This window comes from Biomphalaria glabrata, chromosome 11, assembly GCF_947242115.1.
Source record: "Biomphalaria glabrata chromosome 11, xgBioGlab47.1, whole genome shotgun sequence".
Taxonomy (NCBI): Eukaryota; Metazoa; Mollusca; class Gastropoda; family Planorbidae; genus Biomphalaria; species Biomphalaria glabrata.
Genome location: NC_074721.1, coordinates 2,159,911 through 2,184,459, shown reverse-complemented (window position 1 = coordinate 2,184,459; position 24,549 = coordinate 2,159,911). Strand labels below are relative to the sequence as shown.

The following is a 24,549-nucleotide window of genomic DNA, read 5'->3' as shown; positions in this document are numbered from 1 at the left end:
TTTTTTTTAAATTCAAAATCACCATCAACTGTTATCGTATGCATTTAGTGAATACAGAAAATGCTCCCATGTATGCTCAAATGTTCATACCTTCACTAATGAAGACAAGCAGGTATACATCTGAAATCGCATATATATCACAAGATAGCATCGCAAATTAATATTGAAAGTGGCTGAAGTTTTTTTTTTTTTTAATGGATAACTACTAAACCAGCCGCGACCTAAGTATGGAATCACACAATAGTCTGTAAGCCAGGACTAGAATGAATAGTTCTGTACATAGTTGTAAGTCAACGATCAAGTACTAATGTAATTCTCAGTCGACACAACTCAATAATTTTATTGCACCACTGGAGACATTGTTAAACTTTGTCTAAATCAGCGTTTCTCAACCTTGGGACCGGAACCCCACGTGAACTCGGCAGATAAATGGGGGAAGCAACGGACCTCATTCACCAGAAAGAACGGTCACGTGACGACCATTTATGGTAACTTCAAAACAACGGAAAAAAACGGTCACGTGAGTGTTGATTTGAATTAGGTCGTTAAGATGTTTAGGAGAGATAGAGAAGCATGTGGCTCAATGTTGTTTACTATTGGTGAATGAGGTCCATTAGCGAACCGGTTACACGTTCATGACTATTTTTAAGATGGCACATAAAGGAGATGTGTTTTTGTTTTTGTAAAGTGTTTTTTACATGTTGTAATGTACTAGTTTAGAGAGTAGGTTAGTTTTGTTAGACACATATATTGTGTATAGTTTTAGCGACGGTAAAAGTAGTGACGTAGTAAGACAAGACTAATGACGTAGTATACTTAGGCGAACAAGAGACCAACATGGCGTTATGTTAGAAGTAGGCTGTGTTTTGAATAGTAGTTAGAAATAGCGACGTTTTAGGAAGACTGGACGGATTTCCCAGTGGTTAATAAAGTCTCATTTTATAGAACTGAATGTTGTTATCAACTTGTGGCTAATGTTAAGTAATAATTGATACATAGTCGAAGTCAGATTAGATTAGCCCACAACAATGTTTCGGATGTTCCTTCAGAGTTGAAGATAATTACTTCCTAGTCCAAACCTTCCGCAGGACGACGGCGGATGGGAGCGGGCAGGGTTTGAACCCTTGACCATCGATAAATCTGAACGACAGTCCAGCGCGCAAACCGCACGTCCTACCCAAACGATTTAAATATCGAGAAACCAAGACTTTAAAGTAGAAACAAAATACTTGCTCTTGTTGAAAGTCGGAAGAATGGATCCATCTGACAGAGGCCCGTACATTTCATTGGCCAAACCAGGAAGTACGCTTAAGGAAATCGTTTGAGAATCACTGATCTTAACCATCTCGTCTAATAAAGGAGAGAGAGCGTGCTCCGTTACAGTGCAATGATTTTGATGTGTTAGCGACGTTCTTTTAGCGACAATCGCTTTGCAACACGGTGCTAGCGTGGCTGCCATGAACTTCCTCCTTTGGTTATAAGGTTGTGGCCGAGATAAAATACTATTTCAATACTTTCACAGTCAACGGTATCACGTCTGTTTTTGTTTTATTTGTAACATTTGGGACTCGCTCTACATCAAGCCTCCTGCATGACGGCATGTGACGGAAGCGGGTAAGGTTCCAATTTAATGTTACGACCTTCATCGCATTATGAATTTCGGTATCACTATGTTTATGTGTGATATAGAAATAAATTTAAAATTGTTTTTTTTATTTTATGAATAAAACATTGTATTCGATTCCCAAAACGCGGGATGAATCCATTATTGGCATGATCGCGCAAAGCCACGTGAGACCTGCTTATTTTCCACATGTGATGCAGACAAATCCGTTCAATAATCACAAACGTAGCCCACGAGATTTAAAAAGAAATTGTTGAATTCTGGTCTTCTTTACATAAAAAAAGAAGGTAACTCTTGCAGAACTTGCATACTTAAGGCAGAGGAAGTGAAGCGTATTCGTTTATATGGCCGACGGTAAGCGAGCATAGTTGATTGTGTATAAGCGCATAGCGCAAGTTTCATGCTACAAAGATGATAAATCTCGTGTTGTACAATTTCTGTTGTGGACCCGTAGAAAGCAGAGGGTGGGGGGAGCCCTTGAGGGGGTATCTGGGACTTCACAAACTTCCCGTTTCTATTTTATGAGTTTGAATAAAATTATGTGTAAAGTTCATTTTTTCCCCCACTCACATTTGAAATGTTCAAATTACTTGTATCGTTTTCACAATATTGATTTTTAAAGTTTTCCTCAAGAAAGATCATCCACTAAGAAGCTATTAACCTTTAATTACTTCCCTTGCATATCCCACCCAAATAAGATTTGAGACAGCTGATTTGGCTGTTCACTAAACTGTAATTAATTACTTAGATATAACATATAGATGTTCTCTTTCAATGATATAGTCGTTATTTATCTCGACATGGATTTGCGGGGGACAGAGGATTTTTGGAGAAAAAATAGATCTTGTCTAATTAAATGCTAAATCTTCACTCGCGAGCTATCGGTTAGGAAGCCAATGGCTTAGACACTCGACCAGCAACGATTATACAAATCATCAAAACATTTTCCTTAAACTAGCCATGTTTCTTCCAATTAACTTTACATTCCCTGTAACATAAGAGCCTGTTACATAAGAGCCTGTAACATAAGAGCCTGTAACTGTAACATAAGAGCCTGTAACATAAGAGCCTGTTACATAAGAGCCTGTAACTGTAACATAAGAACCTGTAACTGTAACATAAGAGCCTGTAACATAAGAGCCTGTAACATAAGAACATGTATCATAAGAGCCTGTAACTGTAACATAAGAGACTGTAACATAAGAGCCTGTAACATAAGAGCCTGTAACTGTAACATAAGAGCCTGTAACATAAGAGCCTGTGACATAAGAGCCTGTGACATAAGAGCCTGTAACATAAGCGCCTGTACTGTAACATAAGCGCCTGTAACATAAGAGCCTGTGACATAAGAGCCTGTGACATAAGAGCCTGTGACATAAGAGCCTGTAACATAAGAGCCTGTAACATAAGCGCCTGTAACATAAGAGCCTGTGACATAAGAGCCTGTTATAAGAGCCTGAACTATTGGACTCTGTTCTACACCATACATTCCTTCATCTTCCCATCTGCTTTCTCTGTCTGCCTCTTCCTCTTTTTCCTGGTACTGTTCCCTGAAGGAAGGTTTTTGCAAGCTCCGAATACCTGGTAATATGGCTGTAGAGTTTACATTTCTGTTTTTTTTTTATTTGTTTTTCTACAATATTTAGCAGGTCATCGTGGGGTCCAATCGCATTTCCCCCATCGGACAAATCAATACTTTTTCTTTTTGTATTATAGTTAAGAAATTACAAAATTTAAAAAATCGGTCACTAATATAATTTATATATACTGTAAATTAAATTCTTATATTGAGTCGCCCCACCCCTATTCTTTAATGCCAAATGCAATCTTTAGCAGAAATTATTTAAGCAGCGAGGATTAATCGTTTTCACTCTACCGCCCCTCCCATTTCCAGACAATGTTCACATGAATTTATCATAATTATTTTAAGTAAGACTTTGCATTGGAAAAGTTAGAATTGAAACGAAAATTTTCAATATAAGAGCCATGATTGAGATGAGTTATAAACTCAAATAGTACTGTCATAGTCGCCTTTTTTACCAACCTTTACTCAATCTGATATTTTTCTAGTTAAATAAATTTGGGACTATAACTCAAAATTTATGCTTCAATTTTATTGAATACTATTTATTGAATAATTTTTTTTTCTGCGGCGATCCCCAAAGCCAAAATCTAAATATGTGGGGTATCTTATCTTTTCAAGGAACAAATCGGTTTTATTTGCAATGTATTAAGGACCTATAAATTCATATTAAAATAATTTTTAAGTACAACATTATTCAAAAGTTCCTTTTTTAATAGTATGAATAATGAGCTTCGAACTCCATTGATGAATAATGAGCTGTAGAAGTCAGGACAAGGCCCTTCTGCAATGAAGAATGCAAGAAAACGCTTTTGGTGTCGGGGCTTCGCCCCGAACTCCATTGATGAATAAAGAGCTGTACTTGTCAGGAGAATGCGCTTCTGCAGTGAAAAAAGCAAGAAAACGCTTTTGGCGTCCCGAACCCCACAAGAGAACATTATAGCGCTACCCCAGTTGATTTGTTTTTCGCCGAAGGTTGAGAAATGCTGCTTTTTTAGAATTCTCAAATATATATATGTGTGTGTGTGTGTCACAGTGTGTGTGTGTACTGTACGCACGTTTATGCATAGGGTTAGGGTTTACTGGCCCTAAGGGTTAGGGTTTGGAAAAAAATCGCCCCCCCCCCACTCCAAAGTTCTGGATCCGCTAGTGGTGGAAAGACAGCCATGGCTAACGAGCCCCTACTGCCAAAAACTTACTGATTTAGGCTCCAGTTACTCGCCTTTGCCCCTTCTCCTGTCAGTGATAACAATTTCATCTGACCCAAAATCTGAGCCACAAGTGAAGGCCTGTATAATATTTAGATTACTATTGAAATTTAAATGAAGTTGTACACTTGAATGTTCTCATCAATCAATTCTGTTCTTCTGTTCATTTCAGGCTTCTTACAATTAAATGATTTTTGAAAGCAGAATAAGAGAAACTGAAGTCCTGCACTTGGTGGTAATGTCGACATGAAGATACAATCATGAACTAATACAATTACACAAACTAAACAATACATACAGGCGATGAGATACACTTTCTCTACTGATAAAGTCTTTAAGACAATGAACTAATAGAGTCTAACACAATGGAGTGCGTTTATTTTAGTGTGATTCTATTTGTTGGTTCTATAGACATAGCAACATCATGGACCCAAGAAACCTCAACCGGCGCAGGGACGTCAAGTTTGGGTTTTAACTCGACACACACCGTCATAAACAGCACAACAGCAATCATCAATCCTACTGCCAGCCCATTAGAGCACAATACAACAGCTGTCATCGCACAAGACGAATCAACAGCGACCATCAATTCCTCTATCATAACTGTAACGAACAGCACAACAGCAACTACCAAGTACACGTCACAGTCCAACAGCGCGAGTTCAACGTCACATGGCAGCACGCAACCAATCGGAAGCGATATAGTGGTCTGTCAAGTGTATGACCGCAATTCACTGATGTCTCTACATGAGAATTGTACATTGGTAAACTTCACGTTTGGCGAATGTTACTGCTTGGTAGCTGAGTACTGTTGTTTCAGCCTCTACAACTGCTGCCCAGACAATTGTACATGCATAGAGAAATCTACCTCCATAACTTTGGACGAAGGTAATATCTGGCTACCACACACTTTAGCAAGTCGCTTCATTTTGGCTTTTGCAAACAAAGTTTTAGCACTAGTGGGGCAGCAGGATTCAAGAGCATGGTGGTGGTTCTCCCTCCGTAAGATCTTTTAGTTTGAATGAGCCAAAACCAAACCGGGTCATCCTGCATGTATCAGTACTTACTCTGATATGAAGAACGCTTCTCTTATTCAGATATCATTTCAATAGGCATCTCCCGCAGTTCGAAAACAATTTTTTCAATAGGCATCGCCTGTATCTTGAAAGATATTTATCAAAAGAAACATTAGGAAGAAACATACCGTTACCTTTCGTTTGTGGTGCCTTACATAAGTGTAGAGAGGTGAGATATTTTTTCAGGCGCACCGGCCGCCTCGATAGAACCCACCACATGAGTGAAATTACACATTTTCTATTGAATTGTTGTCTTTTTTAGTCGGAAATAGAGGGGGGGGGTGTGGAGTTGGAGTGCTAAGGATGATAAATATGTATTTTTATCTACCTTGTTTCGTAGACATGTGACAGATATTAATTTTTATGGATATTTTAGTAAGTAAATGTATTACATACTGTCGCTACCTGGTTTTGGCTGTAGGCGTAGCGGCGTGGGTGTGTCCGTGTGTTGTAGGTACCTCTTCTGGTACGACTATAATACTCCTCTTAACGAGGTACTTTATCAGACGCACTAGATTTGCAAGTGCGCGACATTACTAATATACTAAAGTCTCCAACGACAACATTTGGAATTACTGATGAACACACTGGTAGCAGACGTAAAGTTTATTATATATAAGATAAATTACAGAAAATACTGGCGACTTCAGCCGTCACAAAATATACACCAATAAATACTGGCTGTTCATGCCATGTGGAATAGGTAATCACATCAATTAAATGTTCAAAATATAAGTCCAAAGAAAACTCTCAAGTTAACAGTAAATCATATTCATTAAGGTACATATTACAGACAGAGAAAATCGTACATCCACTCTCTGCTGGAGTTCTTCACTAACTAACTTTGACCCTTATTTCAGAGTCCTTTAACTTATTCACATAACCTCGTGCTTGCCCGCACGGAATGTTACAATAGGTGACTGAGTGTCACTTCATGTCACAGAGGTTCTAAAACTGGACTGTGACACATACTACTGTTACTATATCAAGAGGCCCGAACAAGACTCTGGCCCTAGCATCAGTCTAGAGAACAAAAACTATACTGAGAACTGCCTGATCTTGAAAATACTGCGCGGTTTATCTAGGACAGGGGTTCTCAACCTGTGGGTCGCGACCCCTTTGGGGGACGATTGACGATTTGCCAGGGGTCGCCTAAGACCATCGATAAATGGATTGCTTTTATCAATTCTCCTAATGCTTTGTAATTGTGGATGGGGGGTCGCGGAAGAGTGGTGGGTGTAAAAAGGGGTCGCCGAGCTTAAAAGTTTGAGAACCGCTGATCTAGGATGTAAGATTACTGCTATGAAGAAGAAGAAGACACACTACAGTGGCGTGGCTATGGTCGGGGAAGTGGGATCTCCAAAATTGAAAAGCCCACACTTGAGGGTCCCCCAAATGAGTGTCCGATTTTTGTTTACATTAAATATTAAGCCAATGCCATGTTGTCTTGCTATTCATGTTGTTATGTAAATTAGTGACCATGTCATGTCATGATGTCGAATTGAATGTCAAAATACAGGGACCCCTAAAAGAAGCCAAGCCCCACGAGCTCCCCTAATTCCTTGCTACGCCACTGACATACTAACCATTCAGTACGCTTCATCTTTCTGAGTACAAGCTGTCGTGTGACTCAGTGAGGACACTTGCTACCAGAGGCGTAGTTGTGGAGTGACTCAGTGAGGACACTTGCTACCAGAGGCGTAGTTGTGGAGTGACTCAGTGAGGACACTTGCTACCAGAGGCGTAGTTGTGGAGTGACTCAGTGAGGACACTTGCTACCAGAGGCGTAGTTGTGGAGTGACTCAGTGAGGACACTTGCTACCAGAGGCGTAGATGTGGAGTGACTCAGTAAGGACACTTGCTACCAGAGGCGTAGTTGTGGAGTGACTCAGTGAGGACACTTGCTACCAGAGGCGTAGTTGTGGAGTGACTCAGTGAGGACACTTGCTACCAGAGGCGTAGTTGTGGAGTTGTGGCACACCCTCCCCCCTCCATTTTCCACGACCATCACATAGAAATATAGGCTTATAAAAAAAGCATTTAATAATAATATAACACTAAAAACCTTAGAATGTGTTACATAACTTAAGTTTCTACTATAATTTTTAGGCGCCTCTCTGCACGTGGCGCGCGCCCGGGGCATCGTGCCCCGACTCCACTACACCTCTGCCTGCTACACTAGACTTCTGCCTCCTCCACTACACCTCTGCCTGCTACTCTAGACCTTCAGCCTACAGTACATTGCCGAATTGATTATTGTTTCGTATAGTTATAAATGAGTTTTTATTTGTATTTTTCTCACTCTGTCCTAGATCTGATCATCACAATCTCCGTCGCAGGATTTCTACTTCTGATGATGTGCACTTTCGTTATCGCTTACTTTGTACGGCACTCCACTTCCAAGAAATACCAGGAGTAAGTAGACATAAGTGAAACAAAAAGTGCAGCTAAATCCCCGTACTTCTTTGCAGCTGTCATTATATACTCTGAATTTCTTTCTATTTTAAATAATTTATTCTTATGTTCTATTTCGTCTTCCGCTTCCTTTCACTTCCGGTGAGTTCCAGTTTTTAGAAGCAAAAGTTACTGTAGAAGAGTTCTCGTAGCTAACGACAAATCATTGCCTTCCATTCATATTTCAGATTACTACACAAACTCAGGTGTGATTTACATAATGACAATGGCGTAGCAAGGTATCCGGTTCAAGAATATCTAGGTGGGCCCCCTCCCCCTTAATAAGACTTTTTAATTGCTTTTACGAAAATGCAATTATGAATTCCAGTTTGGTGTCATCTCTAAGGGCTCACGTGGGCCCCAACTGGTCTATAAATCCCTTTACGCCATGGTTGGTACGCCTCAGACTGTGGGCCCCTAATGGTCGTGGGCCCGGGTTCATTGAACCCCTTGGATGCTACGCCACTACATAATAATAATTTGCTGTAGCTGATGCAGACAAAAGGTCCTAATTAAGTTTTCATTTCATTTTCTGCTCATGTCTACGACAAGCGTTTTTCTTTTGGGCTTCAAAAGACATCGTGAGAGCTTTTCTGTCTCTTTCAGAGGCCAGCTGCTTTGATCTATGCCAGTGAGGGCAAAACGGCACCATTGATCTTTATAGCACTTGTAAATAGTAGCACCTGTAAATGTCTAAGGTCTACATTGTTATAATTACAAACAAAATAAGTTAACCCATTTTTATTGTCACTTTCACAGTACAGCTCGTTTAACAATTATATTAATTACAAAATAATAACTAGAAATTTCATTACCAAAACTTCAGATCATATAATTTCATATTAATAAATAAAATCTTCGTCATGTGTCGACTTCCTCTCGTCTGACACCATTTTCATTCAGACACATATTTGCCCCACTTGCACTACTTTCTTGTGCAAGAACATCTGCAATTTATAAGTAAAGATTCTGAATTATTTCAATAACATACGTCTATATTTCGCTGCTGGTGGTTTATTTTGTGTTTTATTTGTAACGAAACTTTGTAAAACATTTTTGCCTTGTTTCACAGACAACTCAAGCCTACAATGTCAGCTTCGTCAAACAGTTCGGGAGTAGCTGCAGCCTTAACAACAGACACACTGACAGCAGGACGAGCAACAAACGGTGTGAGAGCAGCAACAACAGCAACTACTGCGACACCGTATGCTCGGATGAACTCCCATTGGGGTCAAGCCTGGAGGGATTACTCCCCTCCTAGAATCCTGACAAGAAACCCCCACCCTTATCGACATCAGCAAGATCAACACATGCTGTGTTAATGACGAAAATGTCAACGACTGTGACAACAGCTTTGTTCACAGCAACTGTCACAGCAACATGTGACAGGCAACATGACAATAGGAGCACCAAAAATGCACTCTGACAACAGCGCCAACAGCAAGTACTCTGACAGCAGCCTTAACATTAAGTACTCTGACAGCAGCCTTAACATTAAGTACTCTGACAGCAGCCTTAACATTAAGTACTCTGACAGCAGCCTTAACATTAAGTACTCTGACAGCAGCTTTAACATTAAGTACTCTGACAGCAGCCTTAACATTAAGTACTCTGACAGCAGCCTTAACATTAAGTACTCTGACAGCAGCCTTAACATTAAGTACTCTGACAGCAGCTTTAACATTAAGTACTCTGACAGCAGCTTTAACATTAAGTACTCTGACAGCAGCTTTAACATTAAGTACTCTGACAGCAGCTTTAACATTAAGTACTCTGACAGCAGCTTTAACATTAAGTACTCTGACAGCAGCTTTAACATTAAGTACTCTGACAGCAGCTTTAACATTAAGTACTCTGACAGCAGCTTTAACATTAGGTACTCTGAGAGCAGCCTTAACATTAGGTACTCTGACAGCAGCTTTAACATTAAGTACTCTGACAGCAGCCTTAACATTAAGTACTCTGACAGCAGCTTTAACATTAGGTACTCTGACAGCAGCTTTAACATTAAGTACTCTGACAGCAGCTTTAACATTAAGTACTCTGAGAGCAGCCTTAACATTAGGTACTCTGACAGCAGCTTTAACATTAAGTACTTTGACAGCAGCTGCAGAACAGCTAAGGGGAAACTATCAAAATAAATATTTATACATCAAGCGATGTGCAGTTATCTTTCTTTAATTCTTTTTTTTCTTTTTCTAACTCAAAATTTTTGAACTCTGTCTATATTGAGAATGAGTCAAACAAACACAATTGTAGGTTTTACATTGTCAAAAACAAAACAAATATCATGGTTTCTCACGACAACCAATAGCATGTATCCCTAGTACATAGTTCATTTGGTTGTCCTATTTTCACAATGTGCGTATAGTAACTATTTTTCTCTGTTGTAGACACATGTACGAACACATGTATTCTACATGCCCTGACATGCCACACGATGAAACAGGGATTCTTTTGTCGGTTACTGTCTTTAGTTTCTATGGAAGCCTGGAAGCAAAAAAAATAAAAAAAACCCAGGAAACACAATCCTAAATGTTGTTGTTTGTGAGTTTACCAACTGACAGATCAGCGCGAATTTCTATTGTTCTAATGTTGTTTATGTCCAACACTATATACTTAAGCTGGGCCAATCAACGCATTACTCAGTCATCATCACGGACGTATGTTCGTCGCCCTTGTAGCCTATACAGGTCGAAAGGAACTAAATTAATCTGTTTTTTTCCACATCTTTGCCGCTCAAAACAATAATACTAAAATTTGGGAGTCTCGATTTCAAAGTATAAAATATCTGCTGAAGACCTGTTATATTAGAAAAATTAAAGATCTTATTTTGGTGAAATAATATTTGGTTACGTATTGTAACATACGTCTTCAGATTATTGAAGAGGATTTAACTCTAGTCCAAACCTTCCGCAGGACGGTGGGAGATGGCAGAGGGCAGGGTTCGAACCTCTTTGAGTGATGAAGGACAGCGGGTTGCCTAAGCACTCTTGATGTGGCTGTTATAAGCCGAATGAAAGCTTTTTTATTGTTGTTAAATTCTAAGATATAGATAGATAGATAGATAGATAGATAGATAGCATTAGATAGATAGATATTATTCTTGCCGTGCGTTGGCTTGTAGCACTAGATCGCTGGTAGGCATCTAAACCGCTGCAGGCGTATTATATCTTAACCAATAAACTTGAAATAGCTTTAGTAACCTCCTTGTGAACAATACTAAATATAACTTTTATTATAATATAGACAAAATCAACTTGTGATAAAATGAAATAAATATAGCATCGATAGATAGATAGATAGATAGATAGATAGACAACATAAAAAAAATGGAAGAGCCTGTAATTGAAAAAAGATTCTATCCAAGTCACAAGACAGAGAGGAATGGAGAACGACGATCAACAGATCTTAAGTGGGGCCTCAACGTTTCAACAGAGTAAGAGATGGGTGATGGGAATCGTCCTTAACTAAGAGATGGGTGATGGGGAATCGTCTTTAACTAAGAGATGGGTGATGGGGAATCGTCTTTAACTAAGAGATGGGTGATGGGGAATCGTCCTTAACTAAGAGATGGGTGATGGGGAATCGTCTTTAACTAAGAGATGGGTGATGGGGAATCGTCCTTAACTAAGAGATGGGTGATGGGGAATCGTCTTTAACTAAGAGATGGGTGATGGGGAATCGTCTTTAACTAAGAGATGGGTGATGGGGAATCGTCTTTAACTAAGAGATGGGTGATGGGGAATCGTCTTTAACTAAGAGATGGGTGATGGGGAATCGTCTTTAACTAAGAGAAAGCTCTGCTCGTGCTTCACAGAAGTCGGGTCATTTGTTCCTCTGATGGCGTCTATTCTGCCTCGAGAAGAAGTGCGCAGACTGTAATAGACTAAAACACTATGAGCTTCAATAAACACAATGATTTTTATTAGTCTCTACTTATGTTCTTTACTCCAGCCACTTGTTCTCTAAACCGACTTCCTTTTACACACAGTCCTGACACACTGCTGTTCCATGTACACTCCAGGTCCACTGGTCATTTCATACACAGGCACACACACACTGCACTACCACCAGCCACTCAAAACACACACACTTACTATCACACAGACTTGCAATGTTCTGGGTAGAAGAGACTCAACTAGTTCAAGCAATGTAATGCTAATTTAAAGCAAACATCGCTAATTTGGGGAAAAAAAATATTTTAATGATGTAATGATCGTTGCTGGTCGAATGTCAAGCCATTGACTTCTGAACCGAGTGGCTTCGAGTTCAGATTCAACAATTAATTAAATAAATAAATTATGGCTTTTATAAAGCGCCACTTTCATGCTTATAGCATGCTCATGCTTATAGCATGCTCAGAGCACTTTGGTCCAATCTTATCTTTTGATGGGGGGAGGGGGGAGGGGAGGGAGAAGGTTTTTCCGTGATTCCTTCAGGGCCTAGTCACGTGTCGAAGCTCGAGCCCCCTTGATAGCCAAGCCAAGTTCAAGCGCTCTTAGCCTCGCGACCACGCTTCCCAGTGGACCTCACTCACCAACCGTAAACAAACAACATTTAGCGCGTGGTGCTCTATCTCTTCTATATAATTTCATGATGGTTGTCACGTGACAGTTTTTCCCTTTGTTTTATCAATAAGATCACGTGACTAAATGTTGTTTGTTTACGATTGGTGAATGAGGTCCATTCAGGGCCGGCCCTAGCATTTGCGGGGCCCAATGCGAAACGGACCGCGCGGGGCATAGTCTGGGTAGGGATAAGCATAATGTCAATTTTTTTTTTGAATCAGAAAATTGGCCTACTTTCGTCTTTGCAATACAATTTTATCAAATGAAAGCTCGCAATGCCACTTTTTATTTATTGGCACCCCAAAATGTCAATTTCGTCTATTCTTCAGGAGATTTAAATAAATTCAAAAAAAGTTCAGGACTTCGTATATTTTGCCTTTTCATGAGATTTCCTGGAGGCCCTGGAAAATCAGGAGGTCGCGAACACCCTGTTATTTTATATACGTTATAATGGTTTATTTTAATAATGTACACTTAGAATTAGCGCGGGGCTTACGAAAGCGCGGGGCCCACTGCGACCGCCTAAGGCCGGCCCTAGGTCCATTAGACAACAAGATCTATTTTCTCAAAAGTCCTCTGTCCAAACTATCCATTACGTGATATGTAACAACTATATCAACGAACAAGAACATTCGTATTTAAGTAACCAAGTGTGTATTAGATCGTATGAAGGTTAGATATCAAAGGAGGTAATTAAGGACAAATAGTGTTTTAGGGGATGATCTTTCTTGAGGAAAATATTAAACATGCGGGAGGTGCTGAGATATTAATGTGGTGCTGAGATATTAATATAGTGTTATATTGAGGATTTGATGAGACCATTGTTAAAAATTTAAATTAAATTATTATAGTTACATAGTTAATTAGAGTTTATAGTTGTGAATTATGAGATTTGTTCTGCTTGCTTCGTGGAACCTAATATAATAATGTAGGGAATGATAATATGGATGTAATTTTGCTGTTGGAATTTATTTTTTCTTTTGCTGTAAGACTTAGACTTTGACTTAGGTCCTCCCGCGCTGTTCGGCGCATTTGGCGGCAAGCTGTCTCCATAAAGATCTGTCATTGGCAATGTCTGAAGCCTCCTCCCACCTGGTGTCCACTGTTCTGAGGCCCTCCATGAAGGTATGTCGCCAAGTAAAACGAGGACGTCCCTGTTTGCGCTTTCCTCGTTTTGGCTTCCATGTTATCCTAACTCTTGGTGTGCGTAATTCATTTTGACGTTGGACATGTCCCGCAAACCTCATGCGACGCTAGGTCCCAACCTCACTAAGTGTTCGACTCCCAGTTCGGCATAGGAATTAGTGTTTGAGACCCGATCTGTGTAACTGACTCCTAAAGTCGGTCTGAGCCATTTTTGTTGAGCCACACTTAGTCTTTTCTCAATTTTGACAGATGACTTCCATGTCTCACATGCGTATGTAGCAGTTGGAATGACGATTGTGTTGAGAAGGTGTATTTTTGCTGTGAGAACGACGCCCCCCCCCCAAAAAAAAAATAAATAAATTATTTATACTTCTAAACTAGTGGAAGTGTAAAAAAAAAATGAATTTTACACAAATGTTTATTCAAAGTCAAAAAATAAAAAACGAGAAAATTTTGAAGTCTAAGATACCCCCTCCAGGCCCTTCCCGCCCATCGTTTTCTACGGGTCCACAACAGAAATTGCCCCACACGAGGCTGACCATCCTTGTAGCATGAAACTTGCGCCTTACACAGTCAACTATGCTCGCTAGCCGTCGACCATAGAAAAGAATGAGCTTTACTTCCTCTGCCTTAGGTATGCAAGTTCTGCAACAGTTATCTTACTTTTATGTAAGGAAGACCGAAATTCAACAATTTCTCTTTTAATCTTGTATGTTTGTGCTTATTCAACGGATTTGTCTGCATCACATGTGACATAATAAGCAGGTCTCACTTGGCTTTGCGTGGTCACGTGAATAATGGACTCATCCCGAGTAATCGAAATCGACTACAAGGTTTTATTCTTAAAATGGAAAACCTATTTTAAATCTAATTCTATTCTATACCTCTATATAAAGAAGGATAAAGACATTCTTCACACTGTAAAACTACGAGGTTTTATTCATATAATAGAAAATCAATTTTAAATTTATATCACTACATAAACATAGTGATACCGAAATATAGACATGCACCCTACAATGCAAAGATAAAGGAACGTTTCTTATGCTAGGATAAATGTGTACAAATGCTCCTTCTTCCCTAGTGCTATTAGAGCATGGAATGGGTTGTCTGAGCCAGCCAGGAAAACCAGTGACGTTCTCTCCATGTAGATCTATCCAGTACTATTTTTTCCCAGCTGCTAGTGTCGATTTTTGAAGAGCTTCATGTCGCGTTTGCATACATCCTTATAACGTAAAAGTGGGCGACCAGCGGCTCTCCTGCCTTCTATTAGATCGCTATACAGAATGTCTTGTGGAGGTCGACCTACTGGCATTCTACGAACGTGGCCAAGCCAGCTAAGGCGTCTGTTGCTGATAACAGAGCGGATGTCCTGGCATCCTGCTCTTCGTAGCACTTCCTCATTGGTTATTTATCTTGCCAATTTATTTTAAAGATCCGCCTTAATAAGATAAGATACACATTAATACTAACCATAATGGTATCTAATTGGATGCCGTCATGCAGGAGGCTTGAGTTAGGGCGAGTCCCAAATGCTACAAATAAAACAAAAACAGACTTGAGAGAATTTACTGTGAAAGTATTGTAACATTATTTTACCTCAACCACAACTTTATCACCAAACGAGGAAGTCCAGAGCAGCCACGTCACAAAGTGATTGTAACTTAAGGAACACATTAAAATCATTGCACTGTAACGGAAGTGTTTGTGATGATCACACTTGCCGGGGATTATATGATCAAACTTGACAATTCAATGAAATGAAGAAAGAAACATCTCTCTGTATTTTCTTCAAACTTCTTAATAACTTCTTCAACTTTCACATCAAATTAACTTCTTAATTCAATAACAACTTGACACTTCATAAATAAAACTTAAAGATACATAAAACTTCACTTAGTATAACTTCAACTTCAACTACTAAAACTTTACTTAATGGACCCGCTAATATCACAAAACTTATTACTAATCAAGAACTGAGCGAGGACCATCGCTCTACAAGAACTACTACTATGCGAGGACCGAGCGAGGACCCCGTCTAACTGACTTTCCCCTTATTTATACTTTCTTTGATCGTACGTTCCAGAATCATGGAACCTTCTCAGATAATTATTTTAGTAACTTTGACCTTCTAGAAGCTGACGTGTGCTATTTTTTCCCTTAACCTCTTTCTTTGATTGGATATCTAAAATTAACTTGTTTACGCTGGACACTTGCACTGGTTTGAACTTGCTTCTAGAAACTGGTCGAAATAGGTCACAGACTCGACTCGTGACATTACCCCCTTGCCTTTTTAGCATTTTGTATGCAATATAAAATGCGTAAAATAACATTATTTCTATCATAATATATGCACACAAAAATCTAAAAGAATTGTTCCTATAAAGTGCAGAATTGATAATTCAAATAATTGTTGCATTACATTTACATTATTCAAAATTCAAAACATTGTACATATTCAGCATATATAATTAATATTATAGAAAATACATCTTAGTTCCATACATCACTTGTTTCTACATGATATTTGAGCATGAACTTTCTAACTTTTGTAACTCAAGAAAATATCAAAATTATACAACTTCACAATACTGAAAAATACATGTCATCTCATCATATTAATTGCCAATACAGAATATCTGAATATTAACTTACTTTTCAATATATGAAATCTAAACATGTACAATGTCAAATTACTCATTTCTAAAACTCTTATAACAACAGTATTAATGTAAATATACTAAGTAATAAACAATTGCATGACATAAGTATTAAAATAAATCTTGACCCAGCTGTACAGTCTTGTTAGATTTGCTACTTCCTTCTTTCCAGGTACTTGAAACAATTCTAGTTTGTCTGTACATTTCTTCTGTTCGGTCACTTGAAACAATTCTAGTCTATCCGTACATTTCTTCTTTCTTGGTTCTTTATAGTTCAAAATACGTTTAACAATATTGTCATGTGTTTTCAGAGAGATTTGTTCAACTCTGCTGTTGAAAAATGTCACTTTTGGTTTCAATACATACTTGCTTAGTTTAGCTACAAATGTACGTTGTTTCAATTGGTCCAAAATGTCTCTCAGTTCATGAATACGTTTCATTCTAGCTTTAAGCAACATACAACTATTGTCCTTATAATATTCTTTGCTTTTCATATGTTCAAATAAGAACTGTCCAAAATCGACACTAAATCTTTCTTTTAGTGACAGTTTACGTTGTAAAACGATTGAAGTAGAAAACGTTGAGTTTGAATGTTCATGTATGCATTGTTCTAATAAATCCTTTAAGTCTTTCTGCAGTAAATCTCTATTGTGCAAAGTTAGAGAATGAACATTTGAGTTGGCAAGTATGTCAGTTTTTAAGTTAATCACATTGTCTATAAATGTTGATATGTCAGGAACATCATGAAATATCTCAGTATATTCTTCACTTGTATTCAACATGTCTTTCATACTTTTCATCTTTAAATGATCTATGTCAATGTCTTTGATAGATTCAATTTGTTTAGATGTCGTTGGTAATAGTTCATTTATATTGTCTTCATTTTCCTCTTGAATTGTTTCTAAGCATGTAACATTGTCTTCTAGTTCTTTTGATAAGTTTTCTTTATCTGTATACTCGTTGTATTTGTCAAGCAGATGAACATGAAACACTTTGATACGTTTGTTTACGTTGATTTCATAAGTTACGTTTGAAATCTTTCTGATGATAGTAAATGGACCTTGCCATGTATAAATCAGTTTATTTCTCATGTCAGGTAACCATAACTTCACTTTGTCTCCTTGTTTAAAATTTCTAAACTTTCTGTATTCATTTAATGCTCTTTCATTTTCAATGTTGACTTTAGCTTCTTTAGTTTTTTCACATGGCTCTATGACTGTAATATTTATATCAAAACCATGTTGAAATGTTTTATTTTCTGATTCATCTTGCTTTGACTTTGACATTGATTCATTCGAAACAAATATGTTCAAATCTGTATTTGATTGACTTTCTGTGTAAGTACTTATATAACTTTGTTGCTGAGTCATATCACGGTTGTTGCATAAATTGTCCATCAATGTCAGAAGATTTTCTTTCTTAAAGTTAAATGTAAAATTGTTTAATTCATCAACATTTGAGTCATTTTTGTCTGCTATAATATTTCCAACTGGTTCGTAATTTTGTTCAACTTTCATATTCTGCTCATGAACTTGGTTTCTCTTAGAATTGTTCATTTGACAAACTTGACATTGACTAACATGTTTCTTTACATCTTTTGTAATACTCGGCCAATAAAATTTGTCAAGAATTCTTTTCTTTGTCCTCGTCACACTCGCTAGTTTGGTATGTAGAAAATTGTGATTCTTTTCAATGATGTCTTGTGTATATTTCAGTGGTAAAATGATTTGTTCAACAAACTCATAGGTATCATAATTAACACTTTTCTTCACAAGTATTCCTTCTTTGAAATAAGGTACATTAAGTCCTGGCTGCTTTACAATTGTTTGTGCCTTCTTGTACATTCTTGTCAAAGTTGTATCTTTCTTCTGGTCAGATTTAAATTCTTCATTATTAAATAGTTGAAGTTCAGTAGTATTCTTGTTGTACTCATAAATAATGTAAGGTCCTTCAGTAATGTTTGTATCTTTTTCTTCAGTTTCATTTCTTTCTTCTTCTTGTATTTCTTTAAGTTTCCTTTCTTCTTCTTCTTTTCGTGATTTAAGTTTTCTTTCTTCTTCTTCTTGTATTTCTTTAAGTTTTCTTTCTTCTTCTTCTTGTATTTCTTTAAGTTTCCTTTCTTCTTCTATTCTTGCTTTAAGTTTTCTGTCTTCTTCTTCTTCTTGTATTTCTTTAAGTTCTTCCTCTCTTTTTTCTTTGCGTGTCCTCTCTTCTGCCTCTATGTCTACTTGTCTTCTTTTGTCGTCTCTAAGAATTTTTCTTTCTTCTGCCTCTTTTTCTTCTTGTCTTCTTTTTTCTTCTCTAATCCTATTTCTTTCTTCAGCCTCTTTTTCTTCTCTAATTCTTTTTTCTTCTCTAATTCTTTTTCTTTCTTCTGCCTCTTTGTCTTCATTACGTCTTCTTTCTTCTGCCTCTTTGTCTTCTTTACGTCTTCTTTCTTCTGCCTCTTTGTCTTCTTTACGTCTTCTTTCTTCTGCCTCTTCGTCTTCTTTACGTCTTTGTATCTCGTAATTTACTTTTTGAGTGCACCATTCCTCCATTCTTTCTTGTGGCATGTTACCGTAAGCGGCCACTTTGATGTATGCTTTCCACAGGTACGAGACTAAAGCCATTGTAATAACTTAATAACTTTTCTATTTATAAGTACTGCCTACACTAGCGATGACCGACACCTGTCCACAGGTGAGAGGTTAACTATGGCTGACCTAGTTAAATATCGATCGGCGTCTCCTCTTGAGGAATGCAAGTGGTCAGTATTTGTAAACAAACTAGTGTACAACTAGCTTTAGTAACGTTGCCTTCACAGCTTAGTAGATATAGCTTTCACAGCTTGGTAAATGTAGCTTTCACAGCTTGGTAAATGTAGCTTTCACAGCTTAGTAAATATAGCTTTCACAGCTTAGTAAATATAGCTTTCACAGCTTAGTAAATATAGCTTTCACAGCTTAGTAAATATAGCTTTCACAGCTTAGTAAATGTAGCTTTCACAGCTTAGTAAATATAGCTTTCACAGCTTAGTAAATGTAGCTTTCACAGCTTAGTAAATGTAGCTTTCACAGCTTAGTAAATATAGCTTTCACAGCTTAGTAAATATAGCTTTCACAGCTTAGTAAATGTAGCTTTCACAGCTTAGTAAATATAAAATGTAAGGTACTGACCTTAAAACAGATGATCTGTCTTGCAGGACGTCCTCTATGTCAACTATTATGTAATCTGTTGACTGGAAATTTCAATCATAAAATACTTTTCGTAGCAATGAATGTACGTCCTGTTGAAGTTTTCTGAAAGAGGCTTTTCTTGTAATGCTTAGTTGAGGCTTTGTCGTTAAGAGAGGCTATGATGTCTTTGTTAGAGGCTTTTCCTTTTAAATTCGTAGTACTTGCTAGAATGTGCCGACTTTATTCTTTGAAAATGCAGTATGTGATGCTTGTCTTCGTCGGTGCCTTTATTTATAGATGCCTTTTTTCGTCAGGAGGTGCCAATATATGTGACGTATGTATTCTTCGATGTCGCCTTTATTTATCGGAGGTGCCATAAATGTGATGAACTGCCGAACGATTGTATTAATAAGTTGATGAATTCATATGAAATGACGAAAGAAACATCTCTCTGTATTTTCTTCAAACTTCTTTAATAACTTCTTCAACTTTCACATCAAATTAACTTCTTAATTCAATAACAACTTGACACTTCATAAATAAAACTTAAAGATACATAAAACTTCACTTAGTATAACTTCAACTTCAACTACTAAAACTTTACTTAATGGACCCGCTAATATCACAAAACTTATTACTAATCAAGAACTTAGCGAGGACCATCGCTCTACAAGAACTACTACTATGCGAGGACCGAGCGAGGACCCCGTCTAACTGACTTTCCCCTTATTTATACTTTCTTTGATCGTACGTTCCAGAATCATGGAACCTTCTCAGATAATTATTTTAGTAACTTTGACCTTCTAGAAGTTGACGTGTGCTATTTTTTCCCTTAACCTCTTTCTTTGATTGGATATCTAAAATTAACTTGTTTACGCTGGACACTTGCACTGGTTTGAACTTGCTTCTAGAAACTGGTCGAAATAGGTCACAGACTCGACTCGTGACAGTGTTTCTCAAACGATTTTCTTAAGCGTACTTCCTGGTTTGGCCAATGAAATGTACGGGCCTCTGTTTGATAGATCCATTCTTCTGTCTTTCACTAATAGCAAGTATTTTGTTTTGGTCTTTCTCTGCGTCTTGTTTCCTGAGGGTTCCACTCTAAGCCCTGCCTAGCTCTGTTGTTGGTATCTTTTCTAAGGGTGTGACCAATCCATCTCCACTTCCTCTCTAGGATATGCCCTCTTTATTTCACTGCCCACCCCATCTCCCACAGTTTGGTGTTTTCTACTTTGTCGTACCAGGCATCTGTTGATGAAGGTCTGTACCAAAAAGAACATGGCGACGCAGTGTACTGAAGCAAAGAGAACAAGGAAGAGCTGGGAAGCCATTAAAAATCTAGCAAGAGACCGTGGAGAGTGGTGCGTTTTTACTGAGGCCCTAGGTTCCTCGAGGAACTCAAAGGAAAGAGGGATGATGATGAAGTATTTGTTATACTTTAAAATGTGTGTTTCTCGGTATTTACATCTGTTGAGTAGATCCAAAAAGGGCCCGCAAAAACGCCCTTCTTTATGCCAGTACGTTCAGAGACTCAAAAAAACAAAGATTTACTGCTGCAGGGGTAAACGACTGTATTCTTTATGCAAGTACGTTCAGAGACTTTAAAATACAAAGATTTACTACTGCAGGGGTAAACGACTGTATTCTTTATGCAAGTAAGTTCAGAGACTTTAAAATACAAAGATTTACTACTGCAGGGGTAAACGACTGTATTCTTTATGCAAGTAAGTTCAGAGACTTTAAAATACAAAGATTTACTGCTGCAGGGGTAAACGACTGTATTTTTTATGCAAGTAAGTTATTAGTAGTGTATATATACACACAAACACGCACACACATATATATATATATATCCATATATACATATATATAAGGATTAAAGCCGCATTTTTTTGTCCCGTTTGTCTGTCAGTCTGTCTGTCTGTCATGTGAATATCGAAAAAAAAGACTAAAAGCTACTGAAAATCTGATTAACCTTTAATTTCCCTTGCTAAACATCGCAATAGTTTTAAGTATAGATATTTCTGATATTTATATACATGTTCCCCTTTCAGACCTTGCGATCTTTAGGGCAGATGATGTAAAGGACATCTGTCTTTGTTGCCCACTATTAACGAGGGTGTCATGTGGCCAGCACAACGACCTACCGTCTTTACTTTTCTACTAATATCAGGTACCCATTAGAACTGGGTAGACTCAAAATCCCAAAATTAAACATTTTAGTCTTCACCAGGATTCGAACCCGGAACCTCCGGGTCGTGAGTCAAGCGCTTTACCGCTCAGGCACCGCGCCTCCGTTTATATATATAATGAGAGAACAATCGAATTCCAGATAAATCTAATACCGTTAATTAAATTTTTGGGATGGTCTCGTATGAAAATTAAATGTACCATGGCCTTGTGAAGAGATTTTCAATTGGTGTTAGGAAATTTTGTTTAAAAATAGGAACACAATATTAACGATAATGTGGGAAGCGTGGTCGAGAGACCAAGTGCGTTTGAACTTGGCTTGGCTTGGAAGGGGGCTCGAGGTTCGACACCCGACTCGGGCAGAGTTGTGTTTACTGAGCGCCTAAAAACAGCACGGAAAACCAACTCCTAGATTCCCCCTCCCCCCCTCCACTGGTCCACAAATGAGATTGGACCAAAAGCGCTCTGAGCATGCTATAAAATGCTATAAGCATGAAAGTAGCGCTATATAAAAGCCATAATAATAATAATTTGATTTTGTAACGTTTTAGCTAGAAAATTAAATGTAGTGTAAGAGAGAATTGCTATTTCATTTAGAGTTAAAATGTTTTTCATAAAAAATCCGGAACTACCGATTTTCGTAAATGAGAATATTATTTCTTTTATTAGAGGGATTTCAAACGTTAGTAGATTTTTCATATACATTTTGGAACAATTTCGGCGACAATTTGTAATGTAGGCCAATTTCTTTTTCAAAACAATACCTAAAAAAACAACAACTTCTGTTATGTTTCAGCAAGAAAATTAAATGTAGTATAAACCTAAAAAGTGATTTTCATTCATCGTTTCTAGTAAATTACTTTCTTTTTTTTAAAATCCTGAACAACCTATTGTCGATATTAAAAAAAAAAAAAAGTCATTTGACCTAAATTTATTGAAAATACGGTCTAATTTTATATCGATAATTAAACTATAGTGACGTATTTTCCAGAAATATAAGTGTAATGTAAGTCAACAATGCGATTTTAACAATTATTTGACATAATTTATTTTTTTATAAAACATTGTTGTGTATTTATGTTCTTGTTGTGTGTTGTGAACTGATCTGTTCTTGTGTGTCAAAAGGTCATGGTGTCCAGGTCAGCTTGTGTGTGGGAGTACCGTGTTATCGTGAACTGTTTTGTCATTCGTGTTCAATAAAGCATAGAATCAAGACGTGTCTTCCTGTAGTATTTTATTAGGTTACTACAATCAATATCCAGAATAACTTTATGGTTAATGAAATACAAATCATATAGAGATTTTCATTTAGCATTTATATGCTATTTACATAAAAAAAAAAATACACAACAACATATGATTGGTCATGTGTTTTGGCAACGTTTAAGCATGGAAATTAAATGTAATATAAGTTAGAAGAGCAAATAAACTTTCATTAACATTAATTGGTTTTTAACAAAAAACATCCGGAACAATCTATAATAGATACTTAAAACTATAGCAATGTTTCGGAAGGAAAATTTAAGGTTAAAACAGTTTCAATGGCTTTAATTAATTACATTATTTTTAAAATTTAAATCAGTATAAGCAACAGACGAACACACAAAAAAAAAAAGAAAATAAAATCTGATTATTTAAAACTGTTGATGAACTAGTTAAGTACCATGTCTTGCCGCGGCCGTCACGCCACTGCACGAAAATGGCTGCATAAAAAAGTCCATTTTAAGAAATGTGCGTGAAATTTACATACATACAAAGTGCATTCTTAGCCTTTTAAAACAGAAATGTTTTCTTTTAATTTCATTAGCTACTTGACCAGAAAAAAAACACAGTTAACTAATATTTATATTTGTTCTTATCATTTCTTTGTTTCTATTGTCAAATATCATCTTCCTTACATTTATGTATTGTTTTAGAATTGGTGTAATTTTCATGAAAACATTGCTTGCATAATAAAACAGTTTACCTTTAGACTACAAAAATTAGCCGTTGCACCTAGACTTTGCAAGCCGCATCACATGGTGAAATAATATTTTACATTTCTCTTCTCCTTTTTAAGATCTGAGAGTGACAGACAAACAGACGGAAATTTTGCAAAACCTAATGGCGGCTTTTCCCCCTTTCGGGAATTGCTAAAAATTAAAGTAAATTAAATTTAAAAAGTTTATATACTTTATTCTGATGCCTGAAAATGTATTGTTGAATATGTAAGGAGTATTTAAATAGTTGTTAGTATGAATTGATCTTTTATTACAAAAATGTTTTTTATAGCAATAAAAAAAGTTATTATGTCATTAGATATGCTATGCACGAGATTAATGTTACAGCCAAGGACATTACTATGTTATTAACTGCCCATCATTTACTCAACAAGAGTTATAGAACATTTACATGCGTACAACATAATCTATTATCACATTTGTTACCCTACATCATGGGGCTGTAAGTAATAGAAGATGATTTTTTGGCAATTCCAAAATGTGATCATTCCGAAACATTTCTCTTTGGCAAATTTGCATTACTTTTATATGGTTTTATATAAATCTTACTTCAAATTATTGTTACCTTACATCATGGGACAGTATGAAATAAAAGATCATTCTAGATTTATTTCTAATTATGATCATTCCGAAACATTTCTCTTTGGCAAATTTGCATTACTTTTATATGGTTTTTTATATAGCTTACTACAGCGGTTCTCAACCTTTTAAGCTCGGCGACCCCTTTTTTACAATCCCCCATTCTGCAGCGACCCCCCCCCCCCCGACACACACATACAGCAATAGAAGAGTAGACAATAACAATCTATAATTTCGATGGTCTTAAGCGACCCCTGGCAAATGGTCAATCGACCACCATGGGGGTCGCGACCCACAGGTT

At 37.3% G+C, this 24,549-nt stretch overlaps 1 protein-coding gene across 2 annotated transcripts; it reads left to right on the top strand.

Annotated features, from left to right (window-relative positions):
* The first annotated feature begins 1,397 nt into the window (after nt 1-1,397).
* Nucleotides 1,398-10,100, top strand: LOC106064215 (uncharacterized). 2 transcript variants are annotated; one of them, XM_056004983.1, is made up of 4 exons: nt 1,398-1,614; nt 4,587-5,302; nt 7,803-7,905; nt 9,017-10,100. In XM_056004983.1, exons 2-4 carry the CDS (start codon nt 4,780-4,782, stop codon nt 9,264-9,266), a joined length of 876 nt encoding a protein of 291 aa, XP_055860958.1. In that variant the 5' UTR covers nt 1,398-1,614; nt 4,587-4,779; the 3' UTR covers nt 9,267-10,100. Both variants share the same exon structure in this region, with proteins under 2 accessions (XP_055860958.1, XP_055860959.1).
* Nucleotides 10,101-24,549: the final 14,449 nt, after the last annotated feature.

Bases quoted from the DNA above. Each gene is read 5' to 3' on its own strand.
- LOC106064215 (XM_056004983.1), top strand. From the start codon at position 4,780: ATGGAGTGCGTTTATTTTAGTGTGATTCTATTTGTTGGTTCTATAGAC. The intron at 5,303-7,802 runs GTAATATCTGGC...ACTCTGTCCTAG, and splicing joins CTCCATAACTTTGGACGAAG to ATCTGATCATCACAATCTCC. The intron at 7,906-9,016 runs GTAAGTAGACAT...CTTGTTTCACAG, and splicing joins ACTTCCAAGAAATACCAGGA to ACAACTCAAGCCTACAATGT.